This window comes from Stegodyphus dumicola, chromosome 9 (genome assembly GCF_044657685.1).
Source record: "Stegodyphus dumicola isolate Sdum_Otavi_A_Nest chromosome 9, ASM4465768v1".
Classification (NCBI taxonomy): Eukaryota; Metazoa; Arthropoda; class Arachnida; order Araneae; family Eresidae; genus Stegodyphus; species Stegodyphus dumicola.
In genome coordinates this window covers 44,346,948-44,364,299 of record NC_140776.1, presented here as the reverse complement: position 1 = coordinate 44,364,299, position 17,352 = coordinate 44,346,948, and the positions used below count along the sequence as shown (strand labels likewise).

The 17,352-nt window shown below is 32.1% G+C and overlaps 1 protein-coding gene across 1 annotated transcript in view; it reads right to left on the bottom strand.

The window, feature by feature from the left end:
* The window catches only part of LOC118192046 (scoloptoxin SSD14-like), a 42,599-nt gene extending 25,776 nt beyond the window's left edge, over positions 1-16,823 (bottom strand). Inside the window, exons 1-4 of the mRNA XM_035362937.2 lie at positions 16,688-16,823; positions 8,170-8,361; positions 5,746-5,868; positions 2,128-2,225 (exon numbers count right to left, since the gene is read on the bottom strand). Coding sequence (XP_035218828.1) covers positions 2,128-2,225; positions 5,746-5,868; positions 8,170-8,361; positions 16,688-16,701 — 427 coding nt within the window. The 5' untranslated portion in view covers positions 16,702-16,823. The remainder of the gene's footprint in view (positions 1-2,127; positions 2,226-5,745; positions 5,869-8,169; positions 8,362-16,687) is intronic.
* Between the last annotated feature and the right edge of the window lie 529 nt (positions 16,824-17,352).

Genomic DNA, 17,352 nt, shown 5'->3' with positions numbered 1-17,352 from the left:
TCATTTTTTTAATATCTTCTACCACATTGTATACAATTCGACTTGATCTGTCACTTCACTATCGTGTTAAACATCCGGTCCTGTGGAATTCAGTCAACAAGGCGCCTAGCGTACTTATGGCAAACATCCATTTCTGGTTGAATGGCCGTGTCTACACATGACCACCGAGTTGTCAAAGACAGGGGTATGGCCGCTCGATTGCTTTCGGTATACCTTACTTTAAAATAGACTAAAAAAAAAAGGGGGGGGGGACCGAAATTGAAACTATTCTTCCACTATAGTACGGGTCCCTTGATCGCAGAAGAAATGAAATCAATCCCTTTAAATATCTTTTTAGAGGCTCAGAAAAGAAATACTAGCTGGGGAAAAGGTGCAGACTATGGAAGATATACAAGGAATCAAGGAATTCCTAAATTAAATATCGCATAATGATCCTTTTTGTGAGAGCTACATAAGGTTAAGATGATTCATACTACTGTGAACCAGGACAGTACCACATGACAAATATTCTGACTATAAATTTTTAATGGCCTTCGGAAGTGCCTTTGGGATACCACATAATTATGCAACACTAATCGGGTCATTCTCTTTCAGCCATTCCGGTAGTAAATATCCGTTGTCGTCAAATAAGATTAATATGCTTTTGTCAGTTATTGCCAACAAACGTCGCGTACTCTGTCTGGGTGAGGATGAATTTCTCCATTCCGTATTCATCCGCTAATTGCTGGATAAAACTGGTGGCTCAAAAATTCGGGACAGGAGTATTAAGCCCCGACCACATATGCTTTTGCTACGTGGGACTGGAGGACATTTTTCCAGAACCCGCACATTTCCACGAAACCTAAGTAGCTTAGTTACCATTTTCACTTACTAAACAGACTTAAATGCCAAGCAGTAATCGATTATCGCTCAATTTGGGATCGCGTGATCCTTCAGACGCAGAACTTTCGTCTGATTGGTTGATCTCTACGCGGGACAGAGCAGGAGACGGAACATTTTTGGCGAAGTTTCAAAATATCCCGCGTAGCCGGGACATCGTTTCCGTAGCTAGTCGGGACTTTGCTTCCAGTGGATCTGTTTCTTCCCGTTTAAAAAAATGGCTACCAGAATGTCGCTCCTCAGAAAAGTCCCGTCTAGCTGGGACCGTGGCTAGATATGATATAGTCCCTATTTATGTCACCGAAAGAGATACTGAGAGATGATTCTCATACGCACAGATATTTTTTTATCATACGTTTTCTTGGTATCTATTGAGCAGACAACGCTTCGTAGGTTAACCAGTGTAGAATGTTTGATATTCATCTAACGCTACTTTGATATCTGTTACGAGCTCAAAGATGATGGGAAAAGGATTTTCCTCACCAACATCTATAATATAATCGTCATGTTTTCTTCTTGTGATCACGATGGTCGTCCATGAATTCCTTTCCGTCCTGGTACTCTGTAAAATATTTGAATACAGTGCCGAGTTTCAAACAGACGTTCCCACAAGTAAAAAATATTTTCAGTAGTTGTACGCCTTACTTATTATAAGTTGAATGACACCCGACTGGGCTTCCCTGATGATATCCGTCCAGATTAGAATTGGAAAAGTAATCTTTACCAGGACAAGACCTCACCTCAACTGACAACATGGTATGATGTTTTTTCTGGTCTCGGTGCATAAATTATTGACATCTACCAAACATCATGTCAACTATTTGAGCAGCGCATAGCAAAAATTATGTTTCATCCGAACATATTTTCTAAATAAGACTAAGAAAATAAGACTAAGAAAGCTAGTGTTAACATAACGTTTTAGCAAGACAAGATTTTTGTTTTGCTTTCCATTGCTCATTGAGAACTGATGTACGAAATTTATTTATGTTTCTTCTCCTGTAAAAGATTTGCAAAACAGTGAAATTCCTATCTCTCAAAATAAAAGAAAAGAATGACAATACATAAATCATCACAATGCAATAACTAATAGATTAATGATTAAAACGACAAAAGTAAATAAAACGATAAAATGTTTCAAAGTACATATCCTTACAAGAAAATAAATCGAAACACAAAGGAAAAATAATAATAGATTGTATATCGCGTACATTTTTTTACAATGATTACAGAAATAAAGTGACTCTTTACCTAACTTAGATAATGTCGCATTGCCTTCGTACATATCTTTATGTGCTTTTCCAGGCGCAACTTCGCGGGCATCAAGATAATAAACTTTCTTTTCAGATCTGAAATAGACATAAAAATATTGGTGTAATAAATTCAGTGAGTAACATATTAAAAAATAAGTTTTAAAAAAAGGAAAAAGGAAATTGCATAAAACCTTTTATGGCATTCTCTGGCTAGCTGTCTTTTTAAACTTAATAAATTAAAATTATGATGGTTGGATGAAAATTATCTGCAACGATCAGTCGTGTGAAAGTTTAATACATAAACCACATGTCTTATTAAAAAAGTTCGTATATGACATCAGCGGCGTGGGATAATGTGTCTATATTGACTAGTAACATGTTATAAATTACTGGAAGCTTCATGTCGGAAACTTACAGAGTAGGAGGAAAAACTTCCTTGAAAATTGTGAAGTCTGTTAAAATTCGTTAGTCTATTGACATTTCAGAAAGTTCATGAAGTTCGTTGGTTTATTAATGTTTAACTTAGGGAAGCTGTTTAAATATAGTTAGAGATCATTTAAGTTTACGGAAAGGGCTTAGTTCTGAAGGTAAGTGTAATTTCCAGATCTTCAGTAGACACTGATGGTAAAAGAAGTGGCACTGAACTGACTATCCAAAATATTCGTCAAGAATATAGTACTTGTTCGTTGAATCAAAAGAAGAAGCTTCTGAAATTGATACGTGAAAGTCGGCCGATGTAAACATTTTTATTAGCTGAAAATATAAACATGAAAGTAATTTCCTTCAATAAAAATCATATCGAGTAAAATTAAGACTATTCTGAAAGTTAAAAGAGATTTAACAATATATTAAGTTTCAAGTATTTTGTTAGTTTACTGTCTATTCTAGAGAGAAGACTTCAACAAGAAAAAATATGAAAAACTTAAATATTGAATAGCCTTTCCTTTAATGATGTATGTAAGTTACTTAAGTAACTAAAAAAGAACCGGGCAAACTTTTACCGTTAGGAAAAAACGCAATGTTAAGAACGAGCGTCGGGTCGTTTTTACATGCGAAATGAAAAAGATAAGTTTCAGTTTAAATAAATTAATAAATTACTAATTCTTTACTTTGAGCTAAATATACATAAGATAATTGAGGACACATATACACTTAACTGTATTTTAGCTAACTAATTGCTAATCAATGAGCAACTAATTGAAGTTACCGGACAAAGTCGTGAAAGTTAATCAGCAGTACTAAGGAAAAGGGCAATAGTTTTATCTTTTTGATTTATTTATCATCACAAATCAGAAGCATCAATCCATCAGGGCTGTAAGTTCAGATTAACTAGCCTCTAAGCTCTAATAAGAACAGTCAAACATACTTAAAGAGATGAAACAATGACTAGTATAACACGGACTGATCTTCACATTTTCCCGAAAGGGTTTATTGCATAGGTTGTTTTTATTCATGGTAACGTAAGTATGAGTTAATTTCTGTTAGAAAGTTCTCACTTAGATAGAAGTCTTCGTATGCTTAATTAGTTTGTAGGGATTTATATTTATTTTAACTATCAATTTAGAGTTTAGACCTTTCCTGCAAGCCTTCATTCCTCCAATTGTCAGTGCCGGAATAGTTATATGTTGTAGCGCGCGTGAACGAATGCAAATTTTCTACTTTGAAGGAAGTAGTTAAAAGCCGAGTTTTCGGTAGGAGAAAGAGGGAGTTTGGCTCTAGCTGCCGTCTCTGCCGTAGGTCAGTTTGCTTATTTAAGTGGCATGATTGCATTCATCTGCTGCCACTAGCTTCAAAGGAGATTTAAGTTGCAGGATCTCGCTGAGCCCTGTAGGCTAGTTTTATCACTTGTTAATATTTCAACGTTTAGTTTCAATTATCTGACTTTCAGTTACCGCTCAAGTAGAAGCGAAGTTTGTTAGCGTCGAGTTGACGCATTGTACATTTTAAACAGTTAATAAAGGGTACGTGAACCCTTCTCCTGTGTAGTTTCCTGCTACTCCAGTATACAGACAAAGGTTCATTCGCTGGACTCTACTAGTTAATCAACCAACTGCCAAATAGATGCATGGCAATCAGGGCCATGCAGTCATTTAAGCATTTGTCGGTCCACCGCAGAGAACATTAATTATAGCTTTTGTAAAAGCTAAGCAGAAGTCAATATACATGAACCAAAAGGAAAGCCAAGCATACGAAGTCCTGCTAAGCAAAGCCTTTCGCTGACACTGCTGCTTCCAACAGCTAATCTCTTCAGCTTAAATATTGGTAGTTAAAGATGATGTTTGGAAACTTAGTTCTTCGCATCACAATGGCAAGGTCTTTGCATCGCAATCCTATAACTTTCCGCATGCCTTCATTCGTAATACTATAATCTTTATTCTTTACATTTTTTATGACCTGGTATTTAATAAACGTTTTTGCAGTGCACTGTAGAAGCCTAAAATTCTCAAACTAACTTTTGTGTTGCGGAAAAAATAAAAGAATTCAGGTGATTGAACTGTTTAAAACTATTTAAAACTATTCCTAAAATTTTATCTGAACTAGCTAGTCTTTTATAAAGAACTTAAAATTATTTGTTTGACATCCCAAATACAGAAAATAATCTAAATAGATCCTAGCACATTTTATGCCGCTTTAGACAAGCCAAGTTTGCATTTTTTGTTTGGGCATAAATGCTCAAATTTCATCCGAAGGGGGAAAAAATCAATGAAGACGTTTTTCGGGGAAAAGCTTAAAAATCAAACGATTTGATTCGTATTCATTACATGTTAATTTCCGAATAGATATTAGAATTTTTATTACTGAGACATTTCTTCTTTTATGTGAAAGAAAAGTCAACGGCATAACATCTTCAAAAATTATCTTACAAAACTTTCTTTTTATGATTGAATTAAATGTTGCTGAACTTTCGATAAAATTCTTTTTTAGCATTCAATACTTTATTCCTTAATTTTTCTGAAGAAATATAATTTCAATTAATGGATGATTATTCGTCAGAAGAAATCGGATGATATTTTTTGTTTTGAATTCAAAACATATCCATAATGCTTTCCTTTAATTAAAAGAATTAAATAAAATAAGTTAAATTAAACAGTATTACTGATTGTCATTGCACGAAAAACAGTGGCACACATATAATACGTACGAAAAGCAATAACAGTTACAAAATAATTTGCTGAATATACTTTAAATTTTAGCTTATTTGTTAATATGTATACGGTAATTCGAAAACCGTAGAATTGTTGGATAGAAAGTACTGGTATATATGGCCGAAGTGTTAGTTCAGCTACAGAACCTTTTGAACAAATGATGAACAATACAATGATCATGACGTATGTAGTTTAAAAAAGTGGTACGTCTAATGTAATGGCCATATTTTCTGTTCTTTACTTCAGAACAAAGATGACAGGAAGAACTAACAATCTCGATACCAGTACAGACTTAAAGTTTTGGATAACTTCAAGAGAGGGGCAGAATTATGTGACAATTCTTGGATTCGATCTTAAAGCAGTAATATTTTAAATCGTAAGCTTATTTTATATCTCAATAACTAAATAATTGAAATTAATTAATCCACGGTAGTTTCCTTTAATGTCGTAATCGAGTAATACTTAATTACCTCTTGTAAATAAGCATTAAGAAACCACCTCCTAGACCCTGACTTTCGGGATTCACAACGCCCATGCATAAAAGAGCGGCAATGGCAGCATCTACGGCAGATCCGTTCTTGGCTAAAATGTTCCTGGAAAAGCCAAAAGCACTTTATCAAAACATTTCTTATTTGATTATTTAAAAATAAACATAGATTGTTATAAATCAGAATCAGTAGTTTAATAGCGAAATAATTATAAGGAAGTAAAAGTCTAAATGAAATAAATAGAAAAAATTTAGGAGGGGAGATTCGAGATGATTAGTAGCATTGGCAGCAAGAATACATTTACAAATGAGAAAGTTTATAGTCATACAGCATTTTCATGGTTTAATGAATTACGCGGAAGGAAAATTATGGCATTTTGACGCATTTATTAAAATTAAAGTATACATGAATTTCTGAATAGTTACTAAATCTAGAAAATTTTAAATTTTAAAACTTGATAAATTTATTATACCCTATATAATACTTTACCGACTTAAAGATTTGCTAACTTAGTTTTACAGAGATATATTTAAAAACATTTTGAAGAAAATCTCTATGCATTTTTAAAATTTCCTCTGGATGTTTAATTCTAAAATATTAACATTTAGTCAGATAGAGAATATATTGCTGTTATGTTTGAAAAAAGCCCCAGTAAAGAGGCATCACAGATTTTAAGAACTTGCCAATAAGGATAAGATATAACGTAGTAATGTAGGATAAAATTTTCGAAAACTATGTGTTAGTGATTTTTTATCTGACAAAATCTGAGAAGCATATAGGAAAGATTTTACCTAATAAATTAAAATTGGAATAATTGGTTTTAATTTTAATTTCGATCAAAAGCAGCTTGGCGTGCTTCGAAAGAATATATGATCTGTTATTTTTACTAGTAAAAATCTACCCAAATGCTTTTTTCTGCAAACCTTAAATAATATAACATGGCGCAAAATGTACTAGTGTCATTATTTTTTAAAAAGGGATAAAAGTAAAAAAAAAAAAAAAATCCGATTAATCTTCAGTTACAGATACACGTTTGGTGATATAATATGTGGTAAATAATGAATAAAGAAACATGTTGCCAATAATGTCCAAATCTCTCAACAATCGTTAAATTCATACGCGTGCTCGCTTTTAAGAGATTGATGAATGTACTCTTGCAGTTGAAAAGCTCGTATTTCCCCTTGATAAAAAGTTTAGTTCCATTTTTATTACAATTTTCTTAACTAGATATCACAAATAATTAATTACTTACAAAAGATTTATTAGATGTGTCAAGTTATAATTCTCTTAACTGTAATACAGATGTAAAGTCTAAATAATATCTAATTAATCTATTAATCTACTAAGGTATCTAAATAATATACAAAGTTCTCCGAATCATTCTACTGAAAATTCTCAAATACAAATATCTGTTTGCTAAAGAGAAAAGCTATATTGTTTGCGAATGCTAGAATCAAAATTAAACAAACTAAAATATACTTTGTATATTTAAAACTAAAAATATGAATAATGACACAAAGAGCGAACTGATTTTAATTTTTAAAAGCAGACAAATCCGTATACTGTTTAACTCTTAAGTCTTCTTTGCATAGGTTGTAACAAATGTGTTCTAATTCCTTACTGAGGGCTTATTAGAGTTTCAGATGAGTTGCATAATTTTGAAGACTTTTCAAGCGTATTTTTTTTAAATGCCTCAAGAAAATGGTTACAAATACAAAATTTTACTTTTTGTATAATCCGCGGAGAACGAAACATTTTGTGAGTGAAGTAGCTTTCATAAGTACAATAAGTTTTATACATTCTAAAATTCTTGAGCATGATTATAATTACAAACGAGCTTGATTATATTACATAAGACTATCTAGAAATAATGAATTCTGTTTCATCCAAAATAGAATTATCAGTTGCCAAAACAAGAATCATTTGTTTTACAGTTTCTTCCTAAATCCAAGGGGGGTGAGTATTCAGATTTAGTTCGGTAATATGCGTTGAAATGTAATGCATGTCAGTAAATTTGTCTAGATTTTTGTATTTAAAGATGTAGTATTTTTTTTATGTTAAATGTGTGAAACCTTTTGTTTGTTTTAAACTTAAGAAAACAACAGCATTTTATTGTTTAGATTTTTTTGTTCAACGGGGGCAAGATAAAAAGTTAAATTTTGCATTTAAAATGCACCCCATGGTTTGGAAATGCTTTCATAAAATTGTCTATCTTATTTTGAGATAATAGGTAGCACATCTTTAGTATTATTATTTAAGGAAATAAGTCCTCTTGCTACCTCTTTCGAACATCTTGTATAATCACTTAATGGAAGATAAAGAAAAGTAAATTCACTCATTGAATCAATAAAAACTATTTCACTTATATATGGAAATGTTCATATACTACTCACAAAGCCTACTTACTTGCCAATGACAGCACAGGGAGCAGAATCCGTGGACACAGCTGCAGATGCATATTTTCCCAATTTGGAAATAGATTTGTAATTTGGCATCCAATAATCTTTGGTTGGGCGTGACACAGACAGAGAGACAAATAAACAGACGTCTACGATAGCCACGGCTAAAGCAAAATTTGCTTTAAACGTCAGAGGTCGACTGAAAGTATTGAAAAAAAAAAATGGAATGAATATCTAGTAGTAGTTTAAATTGATTCTGCATTATGGAAAAATATTACCCGATAATTGTAACACTTCATTCGAAGTCTGGAAAATGATTTAACCTTTTATTGTTATTCGTGTAATTCCTCATTAAACATGCAAGGTAAAGATATTTCACTAAGTATAACTATGTTTAAAAAATCTGATGTGTACCCCACATGACTTCCTTGTACGGAATATTAAATTATACGCATTTTTTACTGCATTTCATATAAACTTATTCGCTCGAATTTCATTAGAGATATATTTCTCTTTCAATTAACTCAGTTTTCACTTCGCGGCTAGGGAAAAATACATAAAACCCCAGTCGCCTTTTAAAAGGGGAAGTATATTAGGTATTGCTCCCGCCTTCCTAGCGTGCCTTCGTGGTGTAGTGGTTCTGCACGCTGGGCCGGTATTCCAGAGGTCCGTAGTTCGATTCCCGGTGAAGGCGATTGCTCATTTTTCATCTCTCTGGCTTTTCCAAATTAACCTAATGACTCTAAAGCGGGGCTTTCCAATTAAGCTAATGACTCTACAAGGAAGAAAAAACGAATTAAAAATAGAACATATACAGTGTCTCACAAAAGTGATGGGACACTTGTGCTTTACAAAAGGAAACTGTAGTAAAATAAATTAAAAAAACATGTAAAAAATTTTTGTGGGTGTGTTTCATACTTAAATTTAGTAACAAATATTACATAACATACATTTTGTCAAAATATTAAAATAATAATTTAATAAAAATACAATTGTCTAGAATGGAGCAAAAAATGGCTCACATAAGTGATGGGACACTTACTTTTCCATCAAATATTTATCCAAAAATTTTACTTTTTAAAAGGTTTTAATATTTTGTTAGATTTCCTTTTACTTTTAAAACATGATTTAATCTTCTTGGGATGGATTTGACTAATTTTTTTGTGATTTCTGGAGTGATTTTACCCCATTCTTCTTGAAGCACCGATTCTAATTGTTGTTTTGAAGAAATGGCGTGTTTGTGAATTCTTGATTCCAATTCTTGCCAAATATCCTCTATGGGATTTAAGTCTGGAGATTGTGGTGGTGTTTTTATTATTTCAGGACAGTTATACAGCAGCCAGAGTCTAACATTCAAAGCTGTGTGCTTGGGGTCATTGTCCTGGTAAAATTTAAAATCGTAAAAAAGGTTCAATTTTCGTGCTGAAGATTTCAAATTTTGATTTAAAATGTCAATATACTTGTACTGATCCATTATACTGTCAATAAAAACAAGATTACCAACTCCAGCGGACGACATACACCCCCATCCCATAACTCCTCCTCCACCATATTTTACTGTTGGCACCAAGTTCTGTTTGCGAAATTGTTCCTTGGGTTTTCTTCACACCAAGATTCTACCGTCAGAACCAAATATATTAAATTTACTGTCATCAGCAAATATAACTTCATTCCAGTAATCAGAATTCTTATTTATGTTGGATTTTGCGAAAGCCAGTCTGAGTTTACTATTCTTTTCACTTACGAAGAATTTTTTCCTGGTTACTCTACCGTGATATCCAGGAGATCGAATTACTCTTCTAATAGTCTCAGAGTTAACAATTGCTCCATATAATTCTTGTAAATCAGCATCAACTTTAGGAACACTCATTCTTGGATTTTTTTTTTTTTTTAAATATTTCGAACGATAATGCGCTCTATTCCATTGGATAGCTCTGATGGGCGGCCAGGTCTTCTTTTATCCTGAATGATAGGATTCTTTTTATATCGTTTAATGATATTAAAAAGTGTTGAATGACTCAAGTTAACTGTTTCAGCAGTTTCTCTATAGATTTTCCATGTTCAATGTGCAAATTAATAACTAATTTTCGAATTTCAGGCAAAGTGTCTTTTCGTTTAGCATTCATGGCTGCACAGAGCTAAAAAACACAAAAATTCCAAAACAAACTGTAGAGAAATACTGCAGAAGATTTTATAAATTATTGCCAATTGCTTTTGAGTAAAAATAAAAAAACCCCAAAAATATTTTCATTGTAGTACGTAATAGTATCTAATGGTGTCCCATCACTTATGTGAGTCATTTTTTGCTCCGTTTTAAGCAATTGTATTTTTATTAAATTAATATTTTAATATTTTGAGAAAATGTATGTTATGTAATAATTGTTACTAAATTTAAGTATGAAACACACCCACAAAAAATTTTACATGTTTTTTTAATTTATTTTATTACAGTTTCCTTTTGTAAAGCACAAGTGTCCCATCACTTTTGTAAGACACTGTATATATGAATATTCAAAATGGATATTTTCGTTGAAATATGATACGTGAAAGTTTTCGTGATTACAACACTTCTTTTACTTCGTACAAGGAAGTAAAACATAAGGAGGCTGCTAACAATGGTGGATTTAAACCGAAAATTATCGAAGAAAAATTTAAGTGAATAGAATGCAATCATTCTAGTATATGTCCTTGTTATAGTGTTGTTTCTATTGTTTGTTGAAGTTTTGTTGGTGTCCTCATACATTTCGTATATAGGTGCCACACAATTTTATTTTTAAGTCACGTATAATCAAGAGTAATATGATAGTTAAAAATTATCTTTTACTTTTTAGTACATTTATCTAAAAATGTGTAACTTAAAAAAAGTGTTTTTATCAGTTTTATTTTAAGAAGGTTTTTTTTAGTTCGTACAATGCTAAGTATTAGAAAGCGAATGGAATTGAACCAAATTATGCCGCGAATATCGCGCGACGTGTCCGGCTCAATACAAATAAGGCCATATAAGGCACATCACGTACATCTATCATGGCCGTAGAACCCAGATGGGAGATCAGTGGAGGGAGGTAAAAGGGGGTATGAAAGGATCGAAGAACAATCAAGGCATCGTAATAAAGAAAGGAAGGGCTGGAGTATACGGGAAGCAAAGCAAATCGTAACATTGTGTAATAAAATCCACACCTCACCAGTTACTCTTTCTGATTAGCACAGCAGTAAAGTACACGTGACGCCATCTCCCCCTACAAATACTAGTTAAATATTAGAAATACCCATTCTCTCAAATACTAGTTAAGATTACATTTTATTTATTTAAATTTCTGCTCGATTTAGAAATCCGATCTCCATCACCACTTAAAATCGCTGGCCTGCTAAAAGTGATGGATTCAGTCTTTTGATTGAAAAATCGATAATTGTAATCAGCTACATGATAACAAAAAAGAAAGAAATCTAATGATTTTCGTAAAGCTGCCAAAATTCGGATTAGAAATTTTGAACGGCATGCGAAATATTAATTTTAAGTGTATCATATAGTAGAGAGACAAAATTCCAAAATTCGTATAATTTGCAAACAAAAAAAATAAATAAATAAAAAATAAATAAATAAATAAATAAATTGCTAGAAAAAGTATCGATATTATCGATAATCGGGAGAAAAATATCGGAAACATTTCCTATAGAATTTTTAACCCACAGGACAGGAACTAACATCGCAAACGATCGCTTTTCTAACTCAGCGTTTAAGAGAATGGGATGGGAAAGGGTCAAAAATTTATTCCTAGATTCGATGAAAAAAAAAAAAAAAAAAATCCTAAAAATAATATTATTGTTGAAAACTATAAAAACTAAATTTTTACTGTTGATTATTATTAAAATTAAAAAAGAATTTCAATTCTAAAAGCTTTCACGTTATGCGCTTTCTTTTAATATAAAAATTTAATATGCAGAAAATTATGAAAACCTTAAAAATTATATTACCGTTTGCATAAAATTAAAAGATCCAGCGTGCATGATAGAATAAAAAAAAAGTAAAATTTTACGATTAGAAACGATTAATTTTATAATTTAGAAACTTATTTTATTTTTCACAGTTATATAGTCTTAAACAACATTTGTTGAGAAATGTTATTAAGTAATCCTGCTGAAATATCTTTAACATTTTAAATGTTTACGCAGACGGCCGACGCATTTTTATAAGCAAAAGATTTTGCACATCGGCGGTTGGCAACTACAACCTATCCTACTTTTGATTTGCTCTAAATAATGGAGATGATTCTATCTCTAACTGAAAGTAATAACACTTCTTCAAAGTGTTAAAAATGAATTTTTCGCAAATGGTATTTACTTCATATATAAATTTCTCATATATGCAACCGAAGGTTAAATCAGTCATGCTTTTTATATTACATAGATTGTGATATAAGCAATGATCGAAGGGTTTGCTTTCTCCTCAATATTTGGCTTCCAGTGTGATACAGTGGAATTGTTAACATTGAATGAATTAAAACAAATGAGACTGCAGATAAAAAAAGTCCAAAACAGTTGAATTCTAAACAAAATATCAAAACGTTTCAATAACAATAATTCTAGTATGTAGGAAACTATGAGAATAATAGAATATTTTCCCTAACTTTTATTCGGCACTGAGGGATTATGCGATTCAACTTATTCCAACTTTCCTTTTAATAACTAAATTCGTCTTTTCTGTAAATAAAGTACTATTCAATAAATAAAGTACCATTCTGTAAATTATGTAAATTCAATTAAAGTACCATTCTGTGAATAAAGTACCATTCAATTTTATAACTTAAATTTTCTTAGAGCAAATTGTTTTTTACGAATCCATTAGGAAAATGGGCTCTCCAAGTAAATCTAATCAGTGCATATGAAAAGCACTAGAATTAGAATTGCATCATCAACATTATAATAGTATTATTGCTGACCAAATATCCAGTTTCACATTTACAGATATTTACAATCTCTAAGAAAAACATTTTTCATCAACAATCAGGCAGAGAACCACGCTCAAAATTTTGCTAACACACGAAGTGAATATGCTGATCTTACATTAAAAATTTTTGAAAATTGAAATAAGCGAGGAATTCTCTCACAGTTCTAGTATCAGCCGAAAGGAGCTGATTTTGAGGTTTAACGAAAGTTTTCCCGCCATCGCAAATATCGTCTGCGCACACATTTCGCGTCAGCGTATTTAATCATACTTTTTAAAATTATTTTTGGCAGTTGAAAGTAAGAGACTTGCTTTAGAACATTGTATTGTGAAATTTATAAAAAATATCCTTATCATTGAGTACAAGGTGTCTGGAATGGAACTATCACGCTACCAGTTTAGAACCATCATTTACTTCCATTTCTGTTGCAAAAAGTCAGCTACAGAATGTTGCCAAATCATGTGTATAGCTTTAGGTATTAATGTTGTATCATATGACACTGTGAAGGTTTGATACCTAAAGTTCAAAAACAAGGACTATGACATTCAAGAAGCAGAGCGCTCTGACTGGCTACTGATGCTGATGAGGCCTGTCTGCGAGAACTTATGGAAGATCAGTATGCAGTCACTCGAGAGCTTGCTAAGGAGTTAGACTTTAGTGCCATGTCCATTAGTCGCGCTATGCATCGCATAAACTAGACGTACAAGTTCAATCGGTGGGTGCCGCATGAGCTGATTCAAGCAGATAAGAACAGGCTTGTTCGGGCCTGCACTAATATGCTTGAATATCAAAGGCAAAATTCTGGGCCATATCGTTACTTGTCATGAAAAGTGGATTTACTTCAACAACAAGCCGAAAAAGGGTTGGTTTGCCCTCGGTGAGCTCGTCGGCAGCGTTGCAAGGCGCAATTTGACTAACAAAAAGATCATGTTTTTTATCTGGTGGCACTGCCGCGGAGAATGCCGTTGCATCCATAAAGAGTATGAGGAAAAAGGTAAAAACCTCGACAGTAAGGCGTACAGTGATATGTTAGTTTGTGTTGACGCTGCTATTAAGGAAAAACGTCGAACTAAGTTCCGATCCAAAAAGGTAATATTCCATCAAGATAATGCAAGACCACGTGTGTCTACATTCACCGGCTGGACTCTTACGGACTCGAATGGGATCTTTTGTCACGCCCACCATATAGCCTCAGCATCGCTCCTTCGGGCTTTTACTTTTTTGACGCCTGCAGCTACATCCTGCTGGTGCTATCTTCCATTCTGCACAGGACGTCCGAAATGAGGTTGATCTGTTTTTGGACTCGCGGTCACCAAGTTTTGAGTTGAAGGCTTTGAAAATCTAAGAAAAGGTTGGCAGAAAATCATAGATTTGGGTGGTGTTTACTACCCTCACTAAAAGTACTATTTTCATGGTTTTTTTTCTTCCCCTAATTTTATTAAGCACTTGTTTTGGAGGAAAACTTTCATTTCAATGAGATGTTTTGTGTTAAACTAATGGTGCATTCATAGAAGTGCAATAATCGTAAATAATTTTATTATGTAAAATGCTTTTTTAAATTTGGAATAATTTAATTGCAAGAAAAGAAACTTGCATATTGCATAAGTTTTGGCTTTGGATTCTTATCACTAAAACGTATTCTACCTGATCATAGATTTGATAAGCCTTTTTAAAACGAAAGTATTTTCGCTCTCTTGAATGGTCTCTAAATTTGTAATGTTACCTTCGTAGTTTAAAGAGCTTGTAATTTTTTATAAATGCCTGATTTGTGTTTGGAAAGATTTCATTTCGGATAACGTTTTCAGACCTTTTAGAACTGGACGTCCGATTTAATGTAAAACATTGTAGTTATTAGTTACTGCAAATGATTTATGGTTTTTAATTTATTTGCAATCTGTTTATAAATGGATGAAAAATTCTCATAGTACCGGCTTCGATGGCCTTTTGGTAGAATCTGGATAAGAAAAGCAAATGTTAGATTGAGTTCAAATTGTTAATAGACTAATAGAGGTAGTAGTAATAATTTATCATATTTTATTTGTTACTAACACATTAGTATGATTATTTGATTAAAGCAAAACACTCGAACGCTACCTGCCTGCGTTGAAGAATGCTTTCGTGGATAAGTGAAACTAGTTCGTATCGACATTGCACATGGGGAAAGCCACGAAAACACCCATGCAGACAGTCCATGTGCCTGGAATCGAACAGATCGAACACCAATGTTCAGCGACTCTACTACTCGGTCGCTGATGGACTTTTACTAGCGTGTTAACGAACATATAAAGTTTAAATGTGTTATTTATTTAGCATAAGAAAACGGTAGAAATACAAATTACTACTAAACGTGAGAAAAATAATCCACTTTTCTACAATTTAGCTCTCATTTTTCCCTAAGTATTTTTTAAAATTATTATAACTAAGCACATAATCAAAATGCGTTTCGTAAAAGGTTCCCTGTAACATTTATTTTAATGAACACATTTTTTTTATATTAAATTTGTCCTATGTTTTTACTGTTTCGTCTACTCCATGAAAATATATAAATGAGAAAAGTTTTAAATAAAAGTACGAACCTAAGTTTAAGGGAAGGAGAACTGGTAATGCCGACCATCCAAATAAAAATTCTTCTGGTTATTTCCTATGCGACCGATATTTGTCTATGAAATGATGAATTTCTCCTTTGCTGTTGAATATTAAGCAACGGTTCTGCGAAAGTTAATCGAGCCAAATACCAAAATAATAGTTAAACGTGTGAATTGCTAATAATTTAAATTTCATATTGTCTTTCATTTACGCAAGGTTTTAGTTCTGTATTTCAAGGTTGGAGACAGAGTAAGTTTTAGCTATTTTCATTTCTGTTGTATTCGCTTACCGTTTTGAGATTGTAGAAAGAGCATGAAATTTCATTTTTCAGGCTAGAACGTTAGATTTGTTTTAATAAAGCAAAATAAAGCTTAACCTTATGTCTTCACTTCCTGTACATAAAGAATCTATATAAAATTCGTTTCGCACTAAACTTTGCAAGATATATAGCAAGTGAAACTGGCAAAATCGTCGGGCCTTGAATTCAGCCGTAGTTACATGGGGGGAAAAAAAACCGGTTCATGCTCTTTTCATTAAGTATAATCGTTAATCAGGCTGAAGCCTAAAATAAGACGAGCTCGAGTATTTTAATTTATTATTTAAGTATTTATTATTAATTTAAATCCTTCATTTATATAGCTTAATAATTTACTTAATTTACTTAATTCTTATAAAATTATTTATTACGTTATGAGATTAAATTAAATTAATTTATTAATTTTATTCATCTATCTTAACGCCTTCCATAAGGCACCGGGTTTTCTAATTTTAGAAATCAAACCCTGAAGATAGTTGATTAGTAATAAAGTAAACAGGTGCAGTAGAAGTGATCTACATAGTATTTTGTAAACAACAATTCAGATCAATGATTTTTAAAATGTTTACAAAGGCAAAAGCTAAACATTTTACTATTTATACTAATTCTTTAGTGATAATACATGAATACTATTTTTGATATGAATGTTAATATACAAGTAATAAGGAAAAAGCAATTACCTGTTAGTTCGCATATTTTCCGAATTGATTTAAGGATCCTAAGCTAAAATACTGGCCAACAAATATACAAAAGAGGGATGAAAAAACGCTACTTTTATATATGTGTGAAAAGAACTTTTTATATATATTCATGTCGAAATTCTGATAAGCGTGCGAAAGTGAAAGACTAAACAATGTTATTGATATTTAGATTATCACACCTGACAATTCCTTGTGATAGCAGTTTCGCTAACTTAATATCTGTTCCTTAACCCTTTTTATGCTGAAAATATTTCAATTATGCATGCAAATATGTCAAAAGCGCTTCTGCTTGTACGAAACAACTAAAACCTTTTAATTGCAGAATGAAAATATTTTTAGAGTTTTACTTACGATAGAATGTAAACCACCTAGCTATATGTACGGAGAATTCGTAGAAAGACTCTACAAAAATTGATTCTGGTTTCATGGAATTAAACAATGAAATAAAAATAAAATTTATTATTAACAGAAATTAATTTTTCAAAATTAATTCTTTTAATTTCAATCTACTTAACTTCTAGCATTATTTTTTATTTGCTTATTTTAGTTTGCAGTATATAACGTTTAATAATTTTTAATAATTTATTTAAAGATTTATGTTTTGTAGTTAATTATTCCTTAAAATTAATTTCTCGAATGTAATA